Source organism: Amblyomma mixtum, chromosome 7, assembly GCF_055824585.1.
Source record: "Amblyomma mixtum isolate Tamu chromosome 7, ASM5582458v1, whole genome shotgun sequence".
NCBI lineage: Eukaryota > Metazoa > Arthropoda > Arachnida > Ixodida > Ixodidae > Amblyomma > Amblyomma mixtum.
Window position 1 is genome coordinate 83,511,291 of NC_143018.1, and position 18,944 is coordinate 83,530,234.

The 18,944-nt window shown below is 47.2% G+C and overlaps 1 protein-coding gene across 1 annotated transcript in view; it reads right to left on the bottom strand.

Annotated features, from left to right (window-relative positions):
- LOC149336645 (ATP-dependent RNA helicase DHX30-like) overlaps window positions 1-18,944 on the bottom strand; it is a 61,874-nt gene that overhangs the window by 23,098 nt on the left and 19,832 nt on the right. The window contains exons 7-11 of the mRNA XM_089553036.1: window positions 17,102-17,349; window positions 12,606-12,816; window positions 7,822-8,049; window positions 3,956-4,114; window positions 723-948 (exon numbers count right to left, since the gene is read on the bottom strand). Coding sequence (XP_089409162.1) covers window positions 723-948; window positions 3,956-4,114; window positions 7,822-8,049; window positions 12,606-12,816; window positions 17,102-17,349 — 1,072 coding nt within the window. The remainder of the gene's footprint in view (window positions 1-722; window positions 949-3,955; window positions 4,115-7,821; window positions 8,050-12,605; window positions 12,817-17,101; window positions 17,350-18,944) is intronic.

Sequence of the window (18,944 nt, forward strand, 5' to 3'; positions counted from 1 at the left end):
CAAAATTGCATCAGTTGAAAATTTGGCTCCCGCCAAACTGTAAGCCCCATGTCAACAAGCAGGTGCATTCCATGCCTTTCCATCCGGTGTTGACAATGAATGCATGTGCCACATCGTGATCTGGCAACGTCCGAGCTCTGCACCGAGCGCAGCTGCCCTGCCTCCTCCACTCCTCACAAAATCGGAGCGTGGGGAAGCTTTTTTTGCGGGGGGGGGGGGGGGGGGGGGGTGCTCGCTCTTGCAAGGAAACATTCTTTTATATTTTTTTCCTTGCTTGCCTAATAGCATCAGGTGGCCTCTCCACGAATAGCATCACACTGAGTTGCCATGATTTGTGGTTGCTTTAAAAGTTCACCTTAACTCAGATACACGCAAAATGGCTTGACTCACAAAACTATAGGCACCAAATTTTTGTTTGCATGATTTCTTCTTTCGAATGATGCCTTAGACATTAATATAAACTTAACACCCCATGATATTCGCCTATGGCCACTACATAATTTACAATGTGTGTGGGCATAATTTGCGCGCCCCACTCGGATGGTATTTGCACACACTCTTTTAATTAATGCCCACATGCGGAACTGGTTATTCCCCACTTTACATTCATAGATCCCTGGGAGTCTTCATACCGCTCCTGGCACAGTGGTGCAGCGGTTAAGCAATCTGTGTGGTTAAGCGGTTAAGAGGTCTGTGCTTCACATATAACAACTCAGACTGACCTGGAGGTGGTGTATCGAATATCCTCTGCTGCTCCCTGTACCGCAGGTGAGAGTGGAGTGGCAGAATCCACTCGTGAAACCTCGCCGGGGCCACCTTGCAGAGTTCCTTGCGGACCCAGGTGATCTCGCTCCAGCCGGGCAGAAAGCAGAGGACTGCCCCAGGGGGCTTGGTCTCCATGATGAACGTCAGGATGTCGGGCACAATGCGCACTGGGTCAGAGGCAGCCTGAGTGGACAGTTAGAACGTGCGGATTTCTAACACATGCTTCCTTCACCACACTGAACAAAAAAAGATTGCCACAATCAACACTTGATATACCCAGGTAGCATCGAACATTAGAATACTGTTATAAAAATGTTATGTAAGTTGCAGTAATGTTACATGTTGCATTGTAACTTTACATTAACATTAAAAATTAACATATAACGTTCTAAGTTACATAGGAAACGTTACTTTCACGTTCTCAACAAACATTGTTTTAATATAATCTTCTAAATTTTGTTATAATGTTAGAGTCGCAACTATAACACAACATTGCAAATATATTTCGAGCACAGATTTCCAGACATTTTCTCACTGTTCTTAGAGTGAAGATGTTTTTCAACTAACAGTACCTTGTAACCACATCTCTTAGATAGTACTCTCCATAGATTACATGAAGAGCCCCATTATTTTGTCACAAAACTTTAGTTATTACCCATTCCCCACTGTCACTCATGGGACATCCCGCAGTAGCGAGTATATAAGCTCAACGGCATGATATACGTTTGGAGGTGAGTGAATACGAGTTGCTGTGCTGTAGTGTGTCGCTCTTGTTGTTGGTTCTTGCAAAGCGTTGTAATCTGTGTGTCGTCACCACTGGCAGGCCTGCATGCTTGTGCGGGGCTGCTTCACCATTTTCGGGAAAGTTCCATTTATGTTGTTTACATGTTTCCTGAATGTTTGGGGAAGGTTATTCGAACATTTATATGTAAAATTACAAAAACATTAGAAAAAAAGGACATTAAGTATACATTGAAATAACATTTGAGCATAACAAAAATGTAACATTATCGCAATGTTTCGGTGCTACCTGGGTAACAGACACAAAGGAAGCCAAGATTATGTGAATTTCAATTAAGGGGAGCCTTTTTAACGCCTCTGACACTGAGACCAAAGCATCAGATCAAATGAACCTGATGTTTAAACTAAGAGAGTATTAATTAACGAGAATTTAAAGCAATGGTGCAATGTCCAGCAATGGTGCAAAAAGATAAGCCAGAGACAGACAGGAAAGTATCAAAACTCTATAGTGTGCTTGGAGGGATAGTATTTGAGAGCTTCATCTATTGATATGACTGACAAAGAAATGTCTTTTGTTGGCAGGTGAGAGGTTTTTCGTCTTGATATCTTTGATGTTAGTCTGAGCTTTTCTTTTCTTTCCTCCAGACGCTTTTGCTTTCAGAATGGTTACATGCGCAACTGTTTTACGTTAATTATAGCTAAAAATTACGTAAATTAGTAAATTATAATCGAGTCATTTGTGTTCATCTCCTACCACTCCTCTCTCCGCACTTCTGGCGGAGCTGACTCAGTGGTTAGGACACTCAGATACAGTCGACGACCGATTTTTCGGACTCTCTAGGGACCGCGAAAACGAGCGAAAAATCGTGCAATCCGGAAAATCAAATTTCACCGAAAAAATCACTAACTTATCACCAATATGCCGGAGGAAGCGGCCAGTTGTATTGCACACATTCTAAAGCATCACATGACTATATTTCGCTGCGCAACATACCGTATGAACGCGTATAAGGGCCGCAATTTTTTTCCAGATTCGAGGGCTAATTTTCAGGGTGCGGCCCATATACGCGATGTGCGAAAAAAAAAATTTAAGTAAAAACACACCAACCAGGGAATGAGCGACATTTATTCTATGCTCAATCGTCACTCGCGCACGCTCATCCCAAAAGAAGCCTCGCAGCATGTCCGCTGTGAACGCATAGCCGTTGTTCCGCACTTCCATCACATAGCAGCTCTTCTTCCAGTTCGGGAAACTCGCACGGCTTGCCTCGGGAAAGCGCGCTTTTTGCAGCTTGTGTTTCTCTTTAGGTTGCACCATCATCGGACGCACTTCCCGGCCACGTCGAATTTCCCGCCCGCCACACGGTTACAGTGTTCGAGAGCTGCCTCCCGGCCGTGTAGCTTAAGGTGCTTGCCTATTGCGCTAAAACTACGAAGCTCAGCGGCAGCACGCGAAGGCCACAATCACAACTATTACCATAGAGAAAGATATTCTTTCTCTATGCTATTACGGCGAACGCGCTCACATGCTACAAAAGGCTGGAGCTGGCGATACTGATGCCGATGTGAACAGCGGAAAATCGCGGCGGAGAAAAAAGTTGATGATGATGATAATGGTCACGGCCTCGGGCGCCATCCATAGACGGCACTTGGAAGCTCCTGTGTGCGCGCGTGGCCTCTGCGAACGGCAAGGCGCCGGAGCAGATCGCGGCGTCCACGGCGCGCGCGCAGCCTCCGCGATCGTATTCGCGTTCCGTATTCGGGACGAAAGACTCGGCACAAATGAGTTCCGTGAACTCAGACTACGGTTCAAGTTCGTGCGGCGGAAGACATTCAAGAACAGTACAAATTCGAAAACATGCGAGCGCAATGTGCCGACTCGCGCAGAATTTCAGCGTCGCAAGTTAAGAGGCTCCCTTTAAGCTTGAATTTCGTTTTGTTTGATCAAGTTTTCGATCTCTCCTGCAGTTTGAATTAATGAGGTTCCCGTGTAAACATTATATGGTGGCTTGGGTACTGGCGGCGAGTGGGAACGAGGTCCGAAAAATCCGAGTGGTCAGTTGCGGTGCGTCCGAAATTTCAAGTGCTCTTACACATTGGCTCTATGGGCCATGTCGCGGTGCCGCGAAAAAGTCCGAATAATCAAGCTTGTCCGAAAAATCAGGCGTCCGAATTTTCGGTCGTCGACTGTACCAAGCTTAAGGGCTCAGGTCCGATTCAGACCTCAGTGGTCACGGCTAAACACAAAATGCGCTCATGTGCTGTGCGATGTCAGTCCAAGTTAAAGAACCCAGAATGGTTGAAATTAATTTGGAGCTTTCTACTAAGACTTATGTCATGGCCCATGCGTCGCTAGGGGCATTAAAACCAACAGTTTTTCTTTTTTTGTACTTCTTTTGGATACACAGCAAAGGCAGACAATGCCCATGTCAACCATCACCACACTTACCTTTCGCAGTGCATCTTGGGACACCAAGTTGTCAGCCACGAGGTCCTCGAGAAAGTACTGAGTCACGGGATACATCTTCCCAGGAATCGTGATGATGGGCGCACCATCGAAGTACTCGGAAAACTTCTCCGCATTGATAGTGGCGCTCATCAGGACAACCTGTTAGGTGCACCAAGAAAAGTGTCAGCCTGTCAAAAGTGAAGCAAAATTTCATTAACTAGAAGTCATCAGGACCGCAACCAGCCAAAAAAATTACGTGTTCTCAATGTGAGAGCATTAGAAGCTGTTGGTGTCATAACCGGAAGAACAACACATCCCTCCAGCCAATGAAACCCACCGCGGTGGCTCAGTGGTTACGGCGCTCGGCTGCTGGCCCGAAAGACGCGGGTTCGATCCCGGCCGCGGCGGCTGAATTTCGATGGAGGAGAAATTCTAAGAGGCCCGTGTGCTGTGCGATGTCAGTGCACGTTAAAGATCCCCAGGTGGTCGAAATTTCCGGAGCCCTTCACTACAGCGTCCCTCATAGCCTGAGTTGCTTTGGGACGTTAAACCCCAATAAACCAAACCAAACCTTCAGCCAATGAGAATTAACTGGTCTGGTGACGACACAATCCCTCCAGCCAATCACCGAATTTTATGACTGACGCACAGTTTGCCCAAGGAGACTTCTATGCTATCGCATTAAAATGGGACCCAGGCAAAAAATTTCATTGTGAGAATGCATTACCCCTATTGGACGAACTTTGCGATTAATTGAAGTAATCAGTGACGTCAGCAGCCTAACCGCCTAACCACGGCACACCACTCAAAGGAACTGCGCAGGCTGGCATGGCGCACAGTCAGCCATCAGTGGCATGAAGCAAGAATGGTCACATCACTGTACACATACTGACACTGCTAGGGGCGGGAGGTGCTTGGCTGCTTGTGCCTCCACTAGACACTTCCTAGATGAAGTACCATCAGCATGTGACACTGGAACTGGTGTTCCCTGCAGCATTGCATTGCAGTGAAGCACATCTTCTCTGCAGGCACATGCTTCAGAGGACCCTGAGCCGTATCCTGGAATGGTTTTTGAGCTGGTAGTATTAGGAGCGAGGGTGCTTCGCATATCAAGCATCGGCATTGCTCTGCTGTGCCATCTCGTGGCTTTGAAGGGCAATCGCTTCACCAGGGGGTGATGCACTGGGAGACGTTCGCTTCTGCTTGCGTCATCCCGTGGGCTGCCTCTCTGTCTTCGCAAGGGTCGTTGCCCAGGGAACTGACTTCTTGCTTCACGCAGCGCATGCATTTGTTTCTGGCATGACCTGCGGCCATGTCGTACTGTCCGGTATCGTGACGCAAGGTGGTGCGGACATTACGATAACATGACTGCTCCAGAAACAGTCCTATATTATCGCTTGCAAGCGGAACATGAGGAGCGGCGAATTCCGCTATTTTTAAAGCCAGTTTTTCACAAAAGGCTTATTTTTTGAAGTTCGCGGACTTTTCAGACTGTTCAATTATTCTGACCATTTTCCAAGTCTCACCAAGTCCAGAAAATCTGTTGGAGACTGTGTATTGTCACTGGACTACTTTTCCACACTTGCACGATCGTCCTGACTAGTGCTGCCATCGTCATCACTGCTGCGGTCCCATAGCATGTCATTCTAACGTAGTAGTCCAGTGAAATCCCCCACTTCACAAATGACCACCACGTCGTCATCTCGCAAAATTCCACTGCACTTCACAAACTGCACCACATCACGTGGAACAGCTGACAATTTCGCCTTGCATCAGCCACCACACCTGCATCACCGTAAAGGCTGACGTAAAGAACGGCAGCCATATTGAACATAGCCATAAATGAGCACCAAACACTTACTGGCACTGCAGCACAAACGACGATTGACGAAGCACATTAAGAACTGGTCAAACGTGGCCGGCAGCCAAGTCAAATGCGTCCAACAGAGCAAAAAAGAAAAGATGAGGTGCGTCGGGGAGTCGACCTAAACACACAGCAGACACATCTGTGCGGTGTGGGACCACTGCCTGCTGGTCTTGAAGGGGGCTGCGAAACACTGCTTGGGGGGATACCGGCTATACTTCAGGTGGGTTCTTTATGTCACACAGATGCTGACTTAAAAAGAATTACAGGAATCGATGCACAGGAACGGGAGTTATTCAGTGAAGAAATTTCAAAATACAAGCAAACAAAACGCTGCCCTCAACTCGATTTTGGCGGGGCTTCCCACTCCTATTTCGCTCTCCCAATGACGGCACCTGGCGCAACCAATCAAAACAGCCTGCCAGAGCACGTCGCGGAAGTTTGTACTCCATGATTGCCTGCTCTCTGCAACTCATTCTTGCTGAGACTGGCAGCGTCGTTTCCATGCCAGAGCGCCCCTGGTGGTGTATTTTTACTTTACTTGCTTTGCAGGGCTTTTATCTAAGACAAACAAGTTGTTTTTGTTGATGTAATATAAAACGCAGACAGGTGACAAAATGTGTCTCTATTTATTCACACAATTTGCAGTATATTTACTGTTTGTACAATCATAAAGCTCGTGCCAGGTGATGTCATATCCGCTGCTAAAAACCCGCCACTGTGTGGCGACACCATCAGAGCCATGAAGTTGTTTTTGAGAGGACATTAAAATATTAAAAAACGGAATGTCCGTGGTATTACCAACGCTAATAGCACCATTGTAACTCACTGTATGCAATCAACAGGCAAAACAGTTAACTAAGATTGTGTTTCTGGGCCCCTTTAATCACATCAGCTGCTTTGAAGAGGTGGCTCCATGGACACATGCTAGGCATATGCACCATGTACCCAGCACTGCCCAGCGTTAGGAGTCAGAAAGGGGCACCCATCTCATTGTGCCTTGTGATAGAGCCCGCAAAACCCAGTTCGAGAATCCCTAGTCTAAGCTATGGTATCGTGCGCATGTGGAACCTTCCCGGATGAGCCAAAACCACACGAAGCAATTGCTACAAAAGCAATATTCACTTGGAAAGAATACTTCAGAGATTTAAAATACCAACATCAGGTTCACATCAAATATTGATTGGCCATTCTCTCACCCTTTCCCTCAGACCCTTGCCCTTTACCTCACTGGGCATGTCAAGCTGAACGCCTGCCTTACATAAACGGGTGGGCAACCATGTGTCACGCACGGTGCGACCCCCACACACCCCCTCAGCTCACACCCCATGATTGGTTGCTGCACATGGCTGCTCCTACCTGTGCCACTAATGCCAGTGTAGCGGCAAGGTTAAACACACAGCAAATTACTTAAAAGGCATTCAGTGCGGCAGCGATTTTCAGAGCCCAAATCCCAGTAGACCATGGCCCACCAGTGGGCCACCCTTAGATTTTTTGGGGCGCAGCGCGACTGAGTCTCCGGCAAAGTCAATTTATTGGAACCAACAACAGATGGCAATAGGTACAGGGTCCATCAAAAGTTCCCAGGCCACATGGCCCGCTTTTCATCGGTATATCCTGGCACTTAAGATTCCGATAGAGCTATCGAGGTTCTCAGATGGTAGAACGATCCTTCTTCTATTCTCTACAGATATTTTGAGCTTCGAGGGTACCTCAACAGCCCGACTATGCTGCTCAAAAGCAAACCCTGTGGCCTTGGAACTTTTGACAGACCCTGTACCTACATACGTGCTTTTCACCGGCTCTTTGAAAAATCTGAGCTATCCCATGGCTTCATAGCCCCACTCAGTATCCGTGCTGCATAGCAGGAATACCCGACGTGACCCACCGGTGACCCACGACACTGTTAATGTGTTCGTAGCATCCAAGTCTGTGGACATCGCATCCAGTACATGAAGGCTTGTCAGCATGCAGGCCAAAGGTGGTGAGCGAGTGAACCCACCCTGAGGTTGCGGTTCAGCTCCATCACCCCCTGGAGGAGCACCAGCAGGAAGTCAGTGCAGACATCCCGCTCATGCACCTCGTCCACAATGACGTGCGAGACACCCCGCAGCCTGGGGTTCCCCTTGAGGTGCTGCAGGAGGATGCCCACGGTGCAGAAGAGTAAACCCCCACGGTTGGACAACAGTTCCTTGGCGAGCCGCACCTGGAAGCCCACCGTCTCGCCCAGCTGCAAGGCAACAAACATGTACACCGCACTTGTAGTCATAGGTCAGCGGACTTACTCATGAGTCAACTCACCCAGGATCACTCTCAGACACATTCATATCATGATCTGAGTCGTGAGTGAGCCCGGGTTCACATTCAGATTGCAACTGCATTGCATCGCAGCGCAACCACAGCACATTTCATAATCATCTGGTCAAACATTATATCGATAACACCTAGCACATTTTCATCTTTGCCCGAGTCATGCCTGTTTTTTTTTTTTTTTGTCACACCCTGTTTATCTGCCCATTTGCCTTCCTGTGTATTTGCTCATGTTCTTTCTTTTTTCCCGTTACTATTATGTCGTATTTACATTATTTTTTTTTATCCAATGTTTTTCTGCATGTATTTTGTACTGTTGTGATACAGTATAATGTCGTTACTACGAACCTCACACTAACAAATTTTTCATATTTACGAACTTTTTCAAAATCCCCGCCAAAATATCTATATTTTCAATGTAAAAATATTTCACTACTACAAATTTCAAAATACTGAACATTTCAGAATAACGAGCATAATTTATTTGCCCACCTATTATAAATGCACCTCATTATTACGAACTTACCTCGGAGAAGTGGGCCAACTCCCCGAGAGGCACACGCTAACTCTGCTAATCGCCAAGGGCAGGCATCCGATACAATCCAGTCCAATCCGAAGCTGCCTCACAACCGGAAGTTGGCTAGTCTCTCCTCCTCCGTTCTTTTTCTCCCACGGTATGCATGTGACTACCTCCGCGCTTTTCTTTTTTTGTGTGCGGCCGCTGTGAACGCGAGGCCTAGTCGTTTCTCACCGCTGCGTGTTGACTGTGCTGACGATGAATTCTGCGGGCGCCAGCGTCAAGATGAAGCAACGGCAGTTCACACTTAAGGAAAAAGTGGATATTCTTCAACAAGTGGACGGCGGAAAAAAAGCAGGTCCACATTTGCAAGGAACGCGGCATTGCACCATCGACTGTTGCGACCATCCTGAAAGATCGGGAGAAAATAACAAGCCTTCATCGGCAGTCGCAGCTTGCTCCAACTAGAAAACGGCTGCAACTGGGGAATTTCCAGGACGTCGAGGCGGCAGTATTGACGTAATTTAAAGAAGCAAGAAGTCAGAAAGTACCAGTGTCTGGCCTGATGCTTCAAGAGAAAGCGCGTGGATTCGCCACTGCCTTCGATTTCTTCCACCCAACAACACATCGTTGCTCCAACCCTTGGATCAGGGGATTATAAGGTGCCTAAAAACAGAGTTTCGGAAGCGCCTAGTGCAGAGACTGCTGTTAAACCTGCGGCTCGGACTCCCGACAGCCATAAATGTTCGCCAGGCTGCCGAAATGGTAACTGGGGCGTGGTGGAATGTAAAGGCCTCTACCATCAACAACTGCTGGAGGAAAGCTGGCCTTGTGAAATCGCCGCTTCACACAGAAGACTGCGATGATGCTGATAGCACGGATGATGACAGTGCAAAAGAGATGTGGGTTGAAGTCACTGAGAAACTCTCTGTAGACTCTTCTGTAACTTTTGCCGACTATGTCGAGTCGGACAACGCTGCCCTAACGTCAGCAGAGCTCACTGTAGAAGACATCGTGAGCAGCGTTCGCGAGAATGAAGAGCGCAGCGAAGAAAATGAACTGGACGATGATGCCGACTCGCCGCCTGCAGACCAAGCGGACGAACCTGTGTCTAGTGCGGAGGTTCTTGCATCCATAGGCAAACTTCACACATTCATCGGACGTTGTAGCGATGTGCCTGATTCTGCACCAAAAAGTTGAAGACGTTGTAGCGATGTGCCTGATTCTGCACCAAAAAGTTGAAGACGTTGAAGAGTTCGTCCTGGGGCGCCTGTGTCGCACCCGCCAGAAGAAAATCACGGATTTCTTCAAATAAACGAGCGCTGAGCCTCTCGTTTGCGTTCCTGTTTGAAAATTACATAGCTTGTCGTGTGCCCTTCCTGAAGGTACAGTATTTTCATTGTACAGTAATACTACTACCTTTTTTCGCGAGTCTTTCATTATTACGATATTTCAAAATAACGAATGATTATTCGCGACCCTGCGAAGTTCGTTGTATCGAGATTTCACTGTAATTTGTAATCAGCTTTTAGAACGTAACAGTGTTTGTTTCTATGCATTTTTGGTTTTTTCTAGCTACTGTTACACATATTTATTGCTCCCCCCTTACACAATGCCTCCCTGGAGGCCTGTAAGGTATCTGTAAATAACAAATAAATAAAATAGATCATAATCTGTGTTTTCACAATGGCATGCGCTTTTTCTACCTTCTCATTTGCCGAAAGCGGAGGAACTGCCGCAACCAAAGACGACTGAGGCAAGGCGAGGTGACTTCTTGATGTCTGTGAGTGACTGAAGAGGACGATTCCGTAGAAACGAGGAAGACTGAGTTTTGTCTCATTAGTTCACGCCAGTGCAGTAATGAGCCGTATGAAGATGTGTCGGAAGGACCACGTTGCACCGCGTCTCGGCGCAGAGGCCGTGGGGTCTTTTACTCACCTCAAGCCCATATTATGCAATGCATTCCCATGCTCGTGAGAGTCGAAATGAGTGAGCGAGCCCAAATGAGTCGACAGTCCAAATGAGCGAGTAAGTCGTGGTGAGTCATGAGTCGAAATTAGCGAGCGAGCCTTGACGAGTCGCGAGTTGTTATGAGTGGTTGACCCCATGACTATAGAGTCTGAGGGAATTGTGAGCCTAAATGGGTTTGAGTTCATGAATTCGAGTAAACCTGGCCCTCTGTGATTACAAGTTTGAGTGAGCCTGTAGGTTCACCAAACTTTTGTGCATGAGACTAAGTGAGCATTCGTGATTTTGATTGGTTTGGTTTATTGGGGTTTAACGTCCCGAAGCGACTCAGGCTATGAGGGACACTGTAGTGAAGGGCTCCGGAAACTTCGACCACCTGGGGTGCTTTAACATGCACTGACATCGCACAGCACACGGGCCTCTAGAATTTCGCCTTCATCGAAATTCGACCGACGCGGCCGGGATCGAACCCGCGTCTTTCGTGTCAGCAGCCGAGCGCCGTAACCATTGAGCCACCGTGGCAGGGCGCATTTGTCATTTTTGTGATTTTGCTGAGGTATGCTTTCAGTATGCTTGCATTATGCGGCACCATGAAACCAGGAGCAAAATGAGTCCCTGCTGCCTGGTGGTTCCAAATACAGTTTGAATACATCAGAATGTTTGCTTAACATTATATTGTACAGAAAGTGTTGATAAGTCATCTGGATCCTTAGCCATCACGAACAGTGATGGATCCCTTGCAAAAATCTTTCAAACTTACAATTTTTTAAATAAATAATTGGGAATTAACGTTTCAAGGCGACACATGGCCTATGAGGGGTGCTGTAGCGAAGGGCTCCGGGATCAGTTTAGACCACCTGGGGTTCCTTAACGTGCGCCGACATCACACAGCATGGCAGCCTTTCAAAATTTTTACTCCAACGGTAAGAATACAATTCATTACTAAAAATTTTTTAGTACTGGACCAAGTCTTGGGTAATGGAACAAAAATTTTCAAATTTTACTCCCAGTGAGGACACAAAATTAGATGTTTGTTCCAGGGGCCAAATCAGAGAACAATCACTAACTGAAACCAGTCATAAAATGGTCAAAAAGCCGCACTCCTATTGGTCGGCACAGACAGGTGGACATATCGACCAATAGGAGCGGCGCTAGTGAATCCTTCTGTGATTGTTTTCGTAGCGGCATTGCGCGAGCCATGGCAGAAGTGGCGGCGGCTGCTGCGGCAGTCGCGCTATCAGCATGACCGCGGAACATTTCTCAGTGTTTATAGCTTCGAGTAATGGGGTTTTCTGTAAACATTTTGAAGTTGATTTCACCTACTTATTTTGATTTCCGTTCTGCACTGCCCTAACCGGTCTTCTCACGAAAACTACATGTAACAAAAACCTGGATGGAACGAAAAAAACCTGGACTTTTTTCAACTTCTTTATATCCAGGTTTAACTGTGTAGGCGAGATTTGTTAGTGTTCAGGTCGCGTCTACAGTGGACAAAGTGCCGGCAAGGGATAAACAATTACTATGATAGGACCCAAAACAAAGCACTTAAGGAAGAGGGGTGGTGGGTTGAGGCTTGCATGCACTTAGATGCTAGAGGAACCCAAAAAAGTACACCATGCGCTTTGCTTTGTTGCGTAACTAATTCGCCGCGACCACCCAGCGTCGGAGGGAGTGTGGATCGAGCCCCGGTTGGCCCCGCAGCGGACGCGCGCGTACACCAAGGAGCCCAAAGGTTCCCTGAAACACTTTCTGAGAACCCCTGGTCTAAGACACAGAGATTCTACTATCGAGGACAGCAAGTTGACGCCTCTTGTGCAAAGGCCAAACCTCAGACCGTTCCCTAGAGCAACCCTGACAGCTCCCCGAAAAGGAACGAACAACAGGTTCACCTCAAAAGTTCACTTTGATTCCATCAAGCTCACTTTTAAAAATTTGTGTGCCTCTGCCGCTCCACAATGCAGTTGCCAAAAAAAAAAAAAGAAACCACCAACCTCATCGCCTCGCTCCAGTGCCACCCGCTTTGCTATGCTGATGGCTGCCATCCTCCGCGGCTGCGTGACGACGATGTTGCAGGCAGAACCCTCGCCTCTGCGGATGAACTCGTCGAAGATAAACTGGGGCAGCTGCGTTGTCTTCCCAGAGCCGGTCTCGCCACAGACCACCACCACTCGATTGCGCTCCACCATGTGAACAATGTTCTCCCTGCAATGCGAGTGCAAGTGTTAGATTCCCAACACAGCGGCTATTCCCAGCAATGCCGCCCGACTGACGGCCGCACCAAACAAGGCCTACTCTTAAAGGTGCACTGAAGAGGAATCTGAACTCGTCTTTTTGCCGCGGGAACTCCATCTGCACGTTCCTAGCATTCTTAGAAACTGCGACTTATTGCCCTGTGTGGCCGATTTCCCTAATTAAATCGAATTAACGCTCGGCTCCCACCTTTTTTTTAAAATTCTCCCTCGTACGGTGGGCGGAGTCGACCAACGCGGGGAGTGCCTTTCAGCCAGCTCCGTGGAGGCTTTGCTTTCGCTTCGTTTTGTTTTTTTAGGTTTCCGCGAATAAATAGTTTCATTTGCAGATAATATAACCGCAAAATAAGCCCGCAGAAATAACAATACGCACAAACTATTTGCTTCTACGGACTACTACGTATTACTCCGCCGATGGCAGAGCGGCAAGCCGCCACAGGACTGGGTGAAAGGCACTCCCCGCATTGGTCGACTCCGCCCACCGTACGAGGGAGAATTAAAAAAAAAAAGGCGGGAGCCGGGCATTAATTCGATTTAATTAGGGAAATCGGCCACACAGGGCAATAAATCGAAGTTTCTAAGAATGCCCAGAATGTGCAGATCGAGTTCCCGTGGCAAAAAGACGAGTTCAGATTCCTCTTCAGTGCACCTTTAAAGCTATGCCCACAATTTATTCCCGACCACTGATAACAGCACAAAGAATACAACAGTACCAGCAATGCTTGCACCTGTGGCCATGTTAGTACTCAGTTTCATACAACAGCAAAACGATATGTGGTGCTACCGTCATCAGGATCTGTATTCTGCAGCTGTCCGCTTAAGTGACACGTCTTAAAGGGACTATGAAACAAATTAATTGAGATTACGTAAAGATAGGCAATCCATCACTCGTCACCCCAGCGAAAGAATTTTCGAGCTAGCATGAATAACAACGAAGTTATAGACGATTAAAAATCACGTTCCTCCTCTCCCCCCTCAACTCATACGCGCGGAGCACCAAGAAAAAATAAAGAAAACAGCTCCGGGACTGGACTCCGCCCATGAATACGTCATTCGCTGACGTTCGGTTCACGGCTTCCGGTTGTCGCACTCCTGAGGCGCAGCGTGCGTCGGCAGCGTCTCTCCGGTCTCGGCGCTTTCTTTGCTCCCGAACTCCCGGCAGAAAGAGGCGGCAGAGGTAAATTGGAAACATATGCGTGAAGGCAATGCCCTGGCCCGCGCTTGCCCGAGGGGGTCGCGTGGCGCCTCAAGCAGACGATTTTCACCACTACCGGAAGTGTGCCCGTGACGTCGTAGCTGCCGCGGCTCGAGCGAATGACAGCGTGTGGTGGCCTACCGACGTCATGGGAGTAGTGACGTCTGTTTTCCCGGTTTTGGTTTCAAAATCGCTCCCCACGAAGACACCAATCGGCCCGCGAATTTTAAAAAACGCAATTTTTAAAAAGCCATAATAAATTGCCGGCTCAGTTCCGAAGACTCATACTTGGTGTCAGTGCTTCTGAGCATAACTTCTAACATTTACAAGTGTCTTTTAATTCTTTTCATGGTCCCTTTAATGGGCGCACTGAATTTTCTTGCTCCAAAAAAGGGCATACGCACCACCGTCGCAGATCATGTTAAATGAGCATAAGCTTCAAGAGCCTCTGCATATGGGGAATGGTTATACTATCCCCAAATGCAGAGGCGATGACTAAGTCATAACAGCTGACCTCTTTCCTGTTGCGTTATCTCAGCTCAAACTGCACTTGCCATAGACCCTTTAGAAAATTCAATCTGGCAACCTAGCAGAAATCATCATCATCAGCGACTCCAGTCAGTGCCGTGTGCCATTTTCTGGGCAAGGCTCTCGCCAAAGCACCGTTGATGGGGCATAAGCGGTGCCACAGAGGCGACGCCCAAGCGCCATATCCAACACAGTGTCTCCAGTACGTTTCGTGCACGTTGAAAGCAATGGCAAATGAGAATGTGCAGTGGTCATGAACATGGTGTTCACGGCCAGTTTGGCTGCGCTTCTCAACGCAGCTACAAGCTTCTTTGCGACGCTTAACTGCACCGCGGTTTTTGCTAACTGTGGCTACTGCTGTTCACATGGCAGACCAAACCACAATTAAGCTGCTAACCACGGTTATCGAGAACCAAGCTTGGCGACCTCGGTTTCTGTCGTTCACTGAGAAAATGGTGGTGCCTGTAGGCGCAGGGTACAGAGTCCGAGTGCAAAAACGCACGAGTTGGCCCACTTCAACAACGTACATTTTAGAGCACAGTTCTTAAAAGTGCACTGATGAGGATTCTGAGCTCATGTTTTTACCTATGGAACTCGATCTATACACTCCGGGCATTCTTAGAAATCAAATCAAACGTCCCAGCTCCCACCTTTTTTTTGCTTCTAGCTCACCTCTGAAAGTAGAAGGAGCCAACCAACGCGTGGAGTGCCCTTCAGCTAGTCGTGTGGCGGCTTCGCTTTCGTTGTATGTTTGTACGCTTTCGCGTACCAGCTTCTACCAACTACAGACACCCACTTGTGCTTTCAAATGTTTCAATATGAGAGAGACAAAAACATTAAGTATGTATAGCACAAGTTCTGTAACATTCGTTTTTGCACTAGAGCTAACTACTGACGCAAGTGTAAGAGCATTTCGGCCAAGATAATGCAAACTAGAAAGACGGGTCAGCTGTCATCACACAGACACAGAGAGAGAGAGAGAAAAGAGCTTGTTTAAGGCTACATCAAGACTTGTGGGTAATCCTCCGCAGCCGTTGCTATCAGCAAATGCCAAATATGCCCACCAGTGGAGAGGAGGGGATTAGGGTTATGAGGGGACTGTGGAACTGCGGGACAGGAGAGAAGGATGTGCTCCACAACTACACATGCAGCAGGGAAGCTGGGACAAGAAAGATCAAAGTGGTAATGGTGCAGGCATGGACATGTGGCAGTGCTGAGGATGTTCAGTTGGACGGCCTGGAAGGTGCTTACTAGTATGGTGGTTAGGGAAGGGAGCGGTGGGGGGGATTAAAGAGTGCCTGAGTTGCTGGTAGTGTAGTCTGACGGTCTTGTAGTAACGCGCCTCGCATGCCATGGGATCCCCTATGCCCAGCTCCTAATCTCACAGGCAAGATAAGGAACCTCCCCAATTTCCGGTAATGCGTGCATGACCTGACACCTACACCACACCAACCGTGGCACAGAAGAGGGAGAGAGTGCAAGACAGATCACCGTAAAGTTGGTATCACGAAGTGCCTAGACACCACCACAGGCTTCAAAGCAAATGTGATACGAAGTAGAACGAGGGTGACCTCTTATGCCACACAAGCGATCACCGCCAGTTCGAGGGATAAAGGGGAAGTAGGATGGAAATAAGGGCCAGCAGCAGCAGAAGGGATGAAAAGGTAGAGGGGGCGGACACCAAGAGACAAGCGGCAGAGCCATGAGCGCGATTAGTACCTCTACATCAGACATTCAAACCAGTCGCCATGAAGCAAAGTGAACCTATTCACTTACCGAATACTTCCATATTTCACGCCCAGGACCCACCAATACGGCAGTTGATCGGCATGGGAATGATGGGATCACAGCCAGCAATGACCGAAGGTTAGGGGAAGAGATGAGTTTAGTTTAGCTTAGTTTAGTTTATGGGGTTTAACGTCCCAAAGCGACTAAGGCTACGAGAGAAGCCGTAGTGAAGGGCTCCGGAAATTTCGACCACCTGGGGTTCTTTAACGTGCACTGACATCGCACAGTACACGGGCTTCTAGATTGTAAAGTTTGCTAGGATAGGGATTCATCTCATTTTTGTTCTCAGTACAAAAATTGACTGTTCAAGTCTTTGCGGTCATGTTGATAAATGTTATGAGGAAAAAAAGCCACGGTTATAAGAAAATTTGAGTTAAAAATGAACTTTTTCTATCTTGGCACCCTTGCAAACTCGTGACGTTGTTGAAAATGACTCTGCGATCACCGACACGAAGCCACCCGTGAGGCGGTGTAGCCGCAGAGATCCACAAACAACAAAAAAGCACCAACACCACCACAGTTAGTCTGTCAAACAGAAGTGTCCCGACGATTCCCGTATTTTGGCTTTTCTTACAAAAGCTCTGTTTTCAGCCAAAGTAGCCCCTTTATCATTACAGAACATAGCATTCCACTGATATGGGCCTACTTCAATTTGTCCTCAATGACCCTTGAAGCTGCACAAATACGGGCATAATTTATAACAGCCACCAAGCTCCAGATCTCTCACCTCTGTGGGAATATGGGCAGAGCCTGTTTGGCCTGCTGCATCGCGGACGAGCAATGGGAGGCCCCCTCAAGCCTGGCCAGAAGCTCCCTGTCCCTTTGGGGCTGAAACTCGCTGGAAACCGTGAGCAGTCGCCCAGTCATGATGTCATACACAGCACGCTGCGAGCTTGCACCAGTGGCTTCGGCCTCTACGCTGCAGTCTTCTTCTCTCACATCGTCGGGAAGGTGCGCCGCATTTGACACGACCGTCTGGGGAAAAGAAGAAAGAAAAACTTATCTTTCACCAATAAATTAATAATAATTTGGAAAGAAAAGAACAGTTACATATGAATGACGAGCGCAAAAGACCACATAGTGTGACAAAATTGCTAAAGAATACACGACCGACTTCGTCATAACCATTTTCTTACCAATGCAAAATCCAATTCTGGTTGCATGTTTATAGAGTTGCTAGACCGTGGTAAATATCTACCATGCAGCAGTCCAGAATTTGATTTGATTTGATTTATTGGGGTTTAACGCCCCAAAGCGACTCAGGCTATGAGAGACGCCGTAGTGAAGGGCTCCGGAAATTTCGACCACCTGGGGTTCTTTAACGTGCACTGACATCGCACAGTACACGGGCCTCTGGAATTTTGCCTCCATCGAAATTCAGCCACCGCGAGCAGTCCAGAATTTCAGTATTTTCAAGCAAACCAATAGTGCAATGATTTGTCATCAATGTGCACACACAGTACAACACCACTACTGGACAATGCACTGTTTTCAATAAATATAAATTAACTTTCCAACTGATAACACTGCACCCTTATTGACACACCGCACAGTTATGGAGATAGCACAGCATTAAGTACTTTTGTGACACCAGCATGCAATGCTTCAGTGTCACCAATTTTCTCCTCTTTGTCTTGGATAGCTGGGGTATGAGTTAGGATATATAACATGGAACATCCAAAGTAGAAGAAAATGCCGCCATGCAGCAGTCCCTATCCACCTTATCCAGGAGATAAGGATAGGGTGGCCAGGAGTGGAACAGGACAACGCTAACTGTGGATCAGCTTCCGGGCTTTGTAGACATGATCGAGCTGTAGCCAAAGATGACAATAATGCCAATCGCGACAACTAAAAGCTTAGGATCATAAGATTTTACCACATTTTAATTAAATTTACGTGTGAATTTACTAATAAAAGTGAAAGTGGGCTTCCTCTACCGAACTAATCTTTTTTCACTCACTTTTCCTCCTTGCCATCCGTCAATGGAATCAACTTCCGAGCACCACTGTGACTATCAGGGAAATCACGAAGACTTTGTAACCGGCCTGAAACATTACCTCGAGTCGCAATCTTCAACATTTTGTTCTGTACTTGTTGAAACGCTCCCTGAATGAACAAACCTTAATTTCTTTTTTATTTTTCATTGCATTTTTTTATTACTCTTTAGTGTTCGATATGCCTTTGTACACGGTGTTCATGGCTGTGACTTGATTACACATCAAAATTTTGTGTAGATATTTTTTCCCCCATATGTAATGCCCGGCTGGGCAATTCAGGTGTTTGAATGAATGAATGAATGAATGAATGAATGAATGAATGAACGAATTTAGTTTCAGGCCAATTAGAGCTGATGGGGTCGTAAGGCAGCGGCAATCGGTGGAGCGGAAATGAGATTTCTTTTATGCTCGTAAAATAGATTCGGAAGATGATGCCTCCAAGTGTTGAAAGTATATCCATATCCCTTTAGCGACAGAAAGGAAAATTTCCTTCCCTTTCCAATGATAAAATTGGAAATGAACAGGAGGGCATTACATCATCACATCTCACGAAAAATATGATTTCAAACAGTG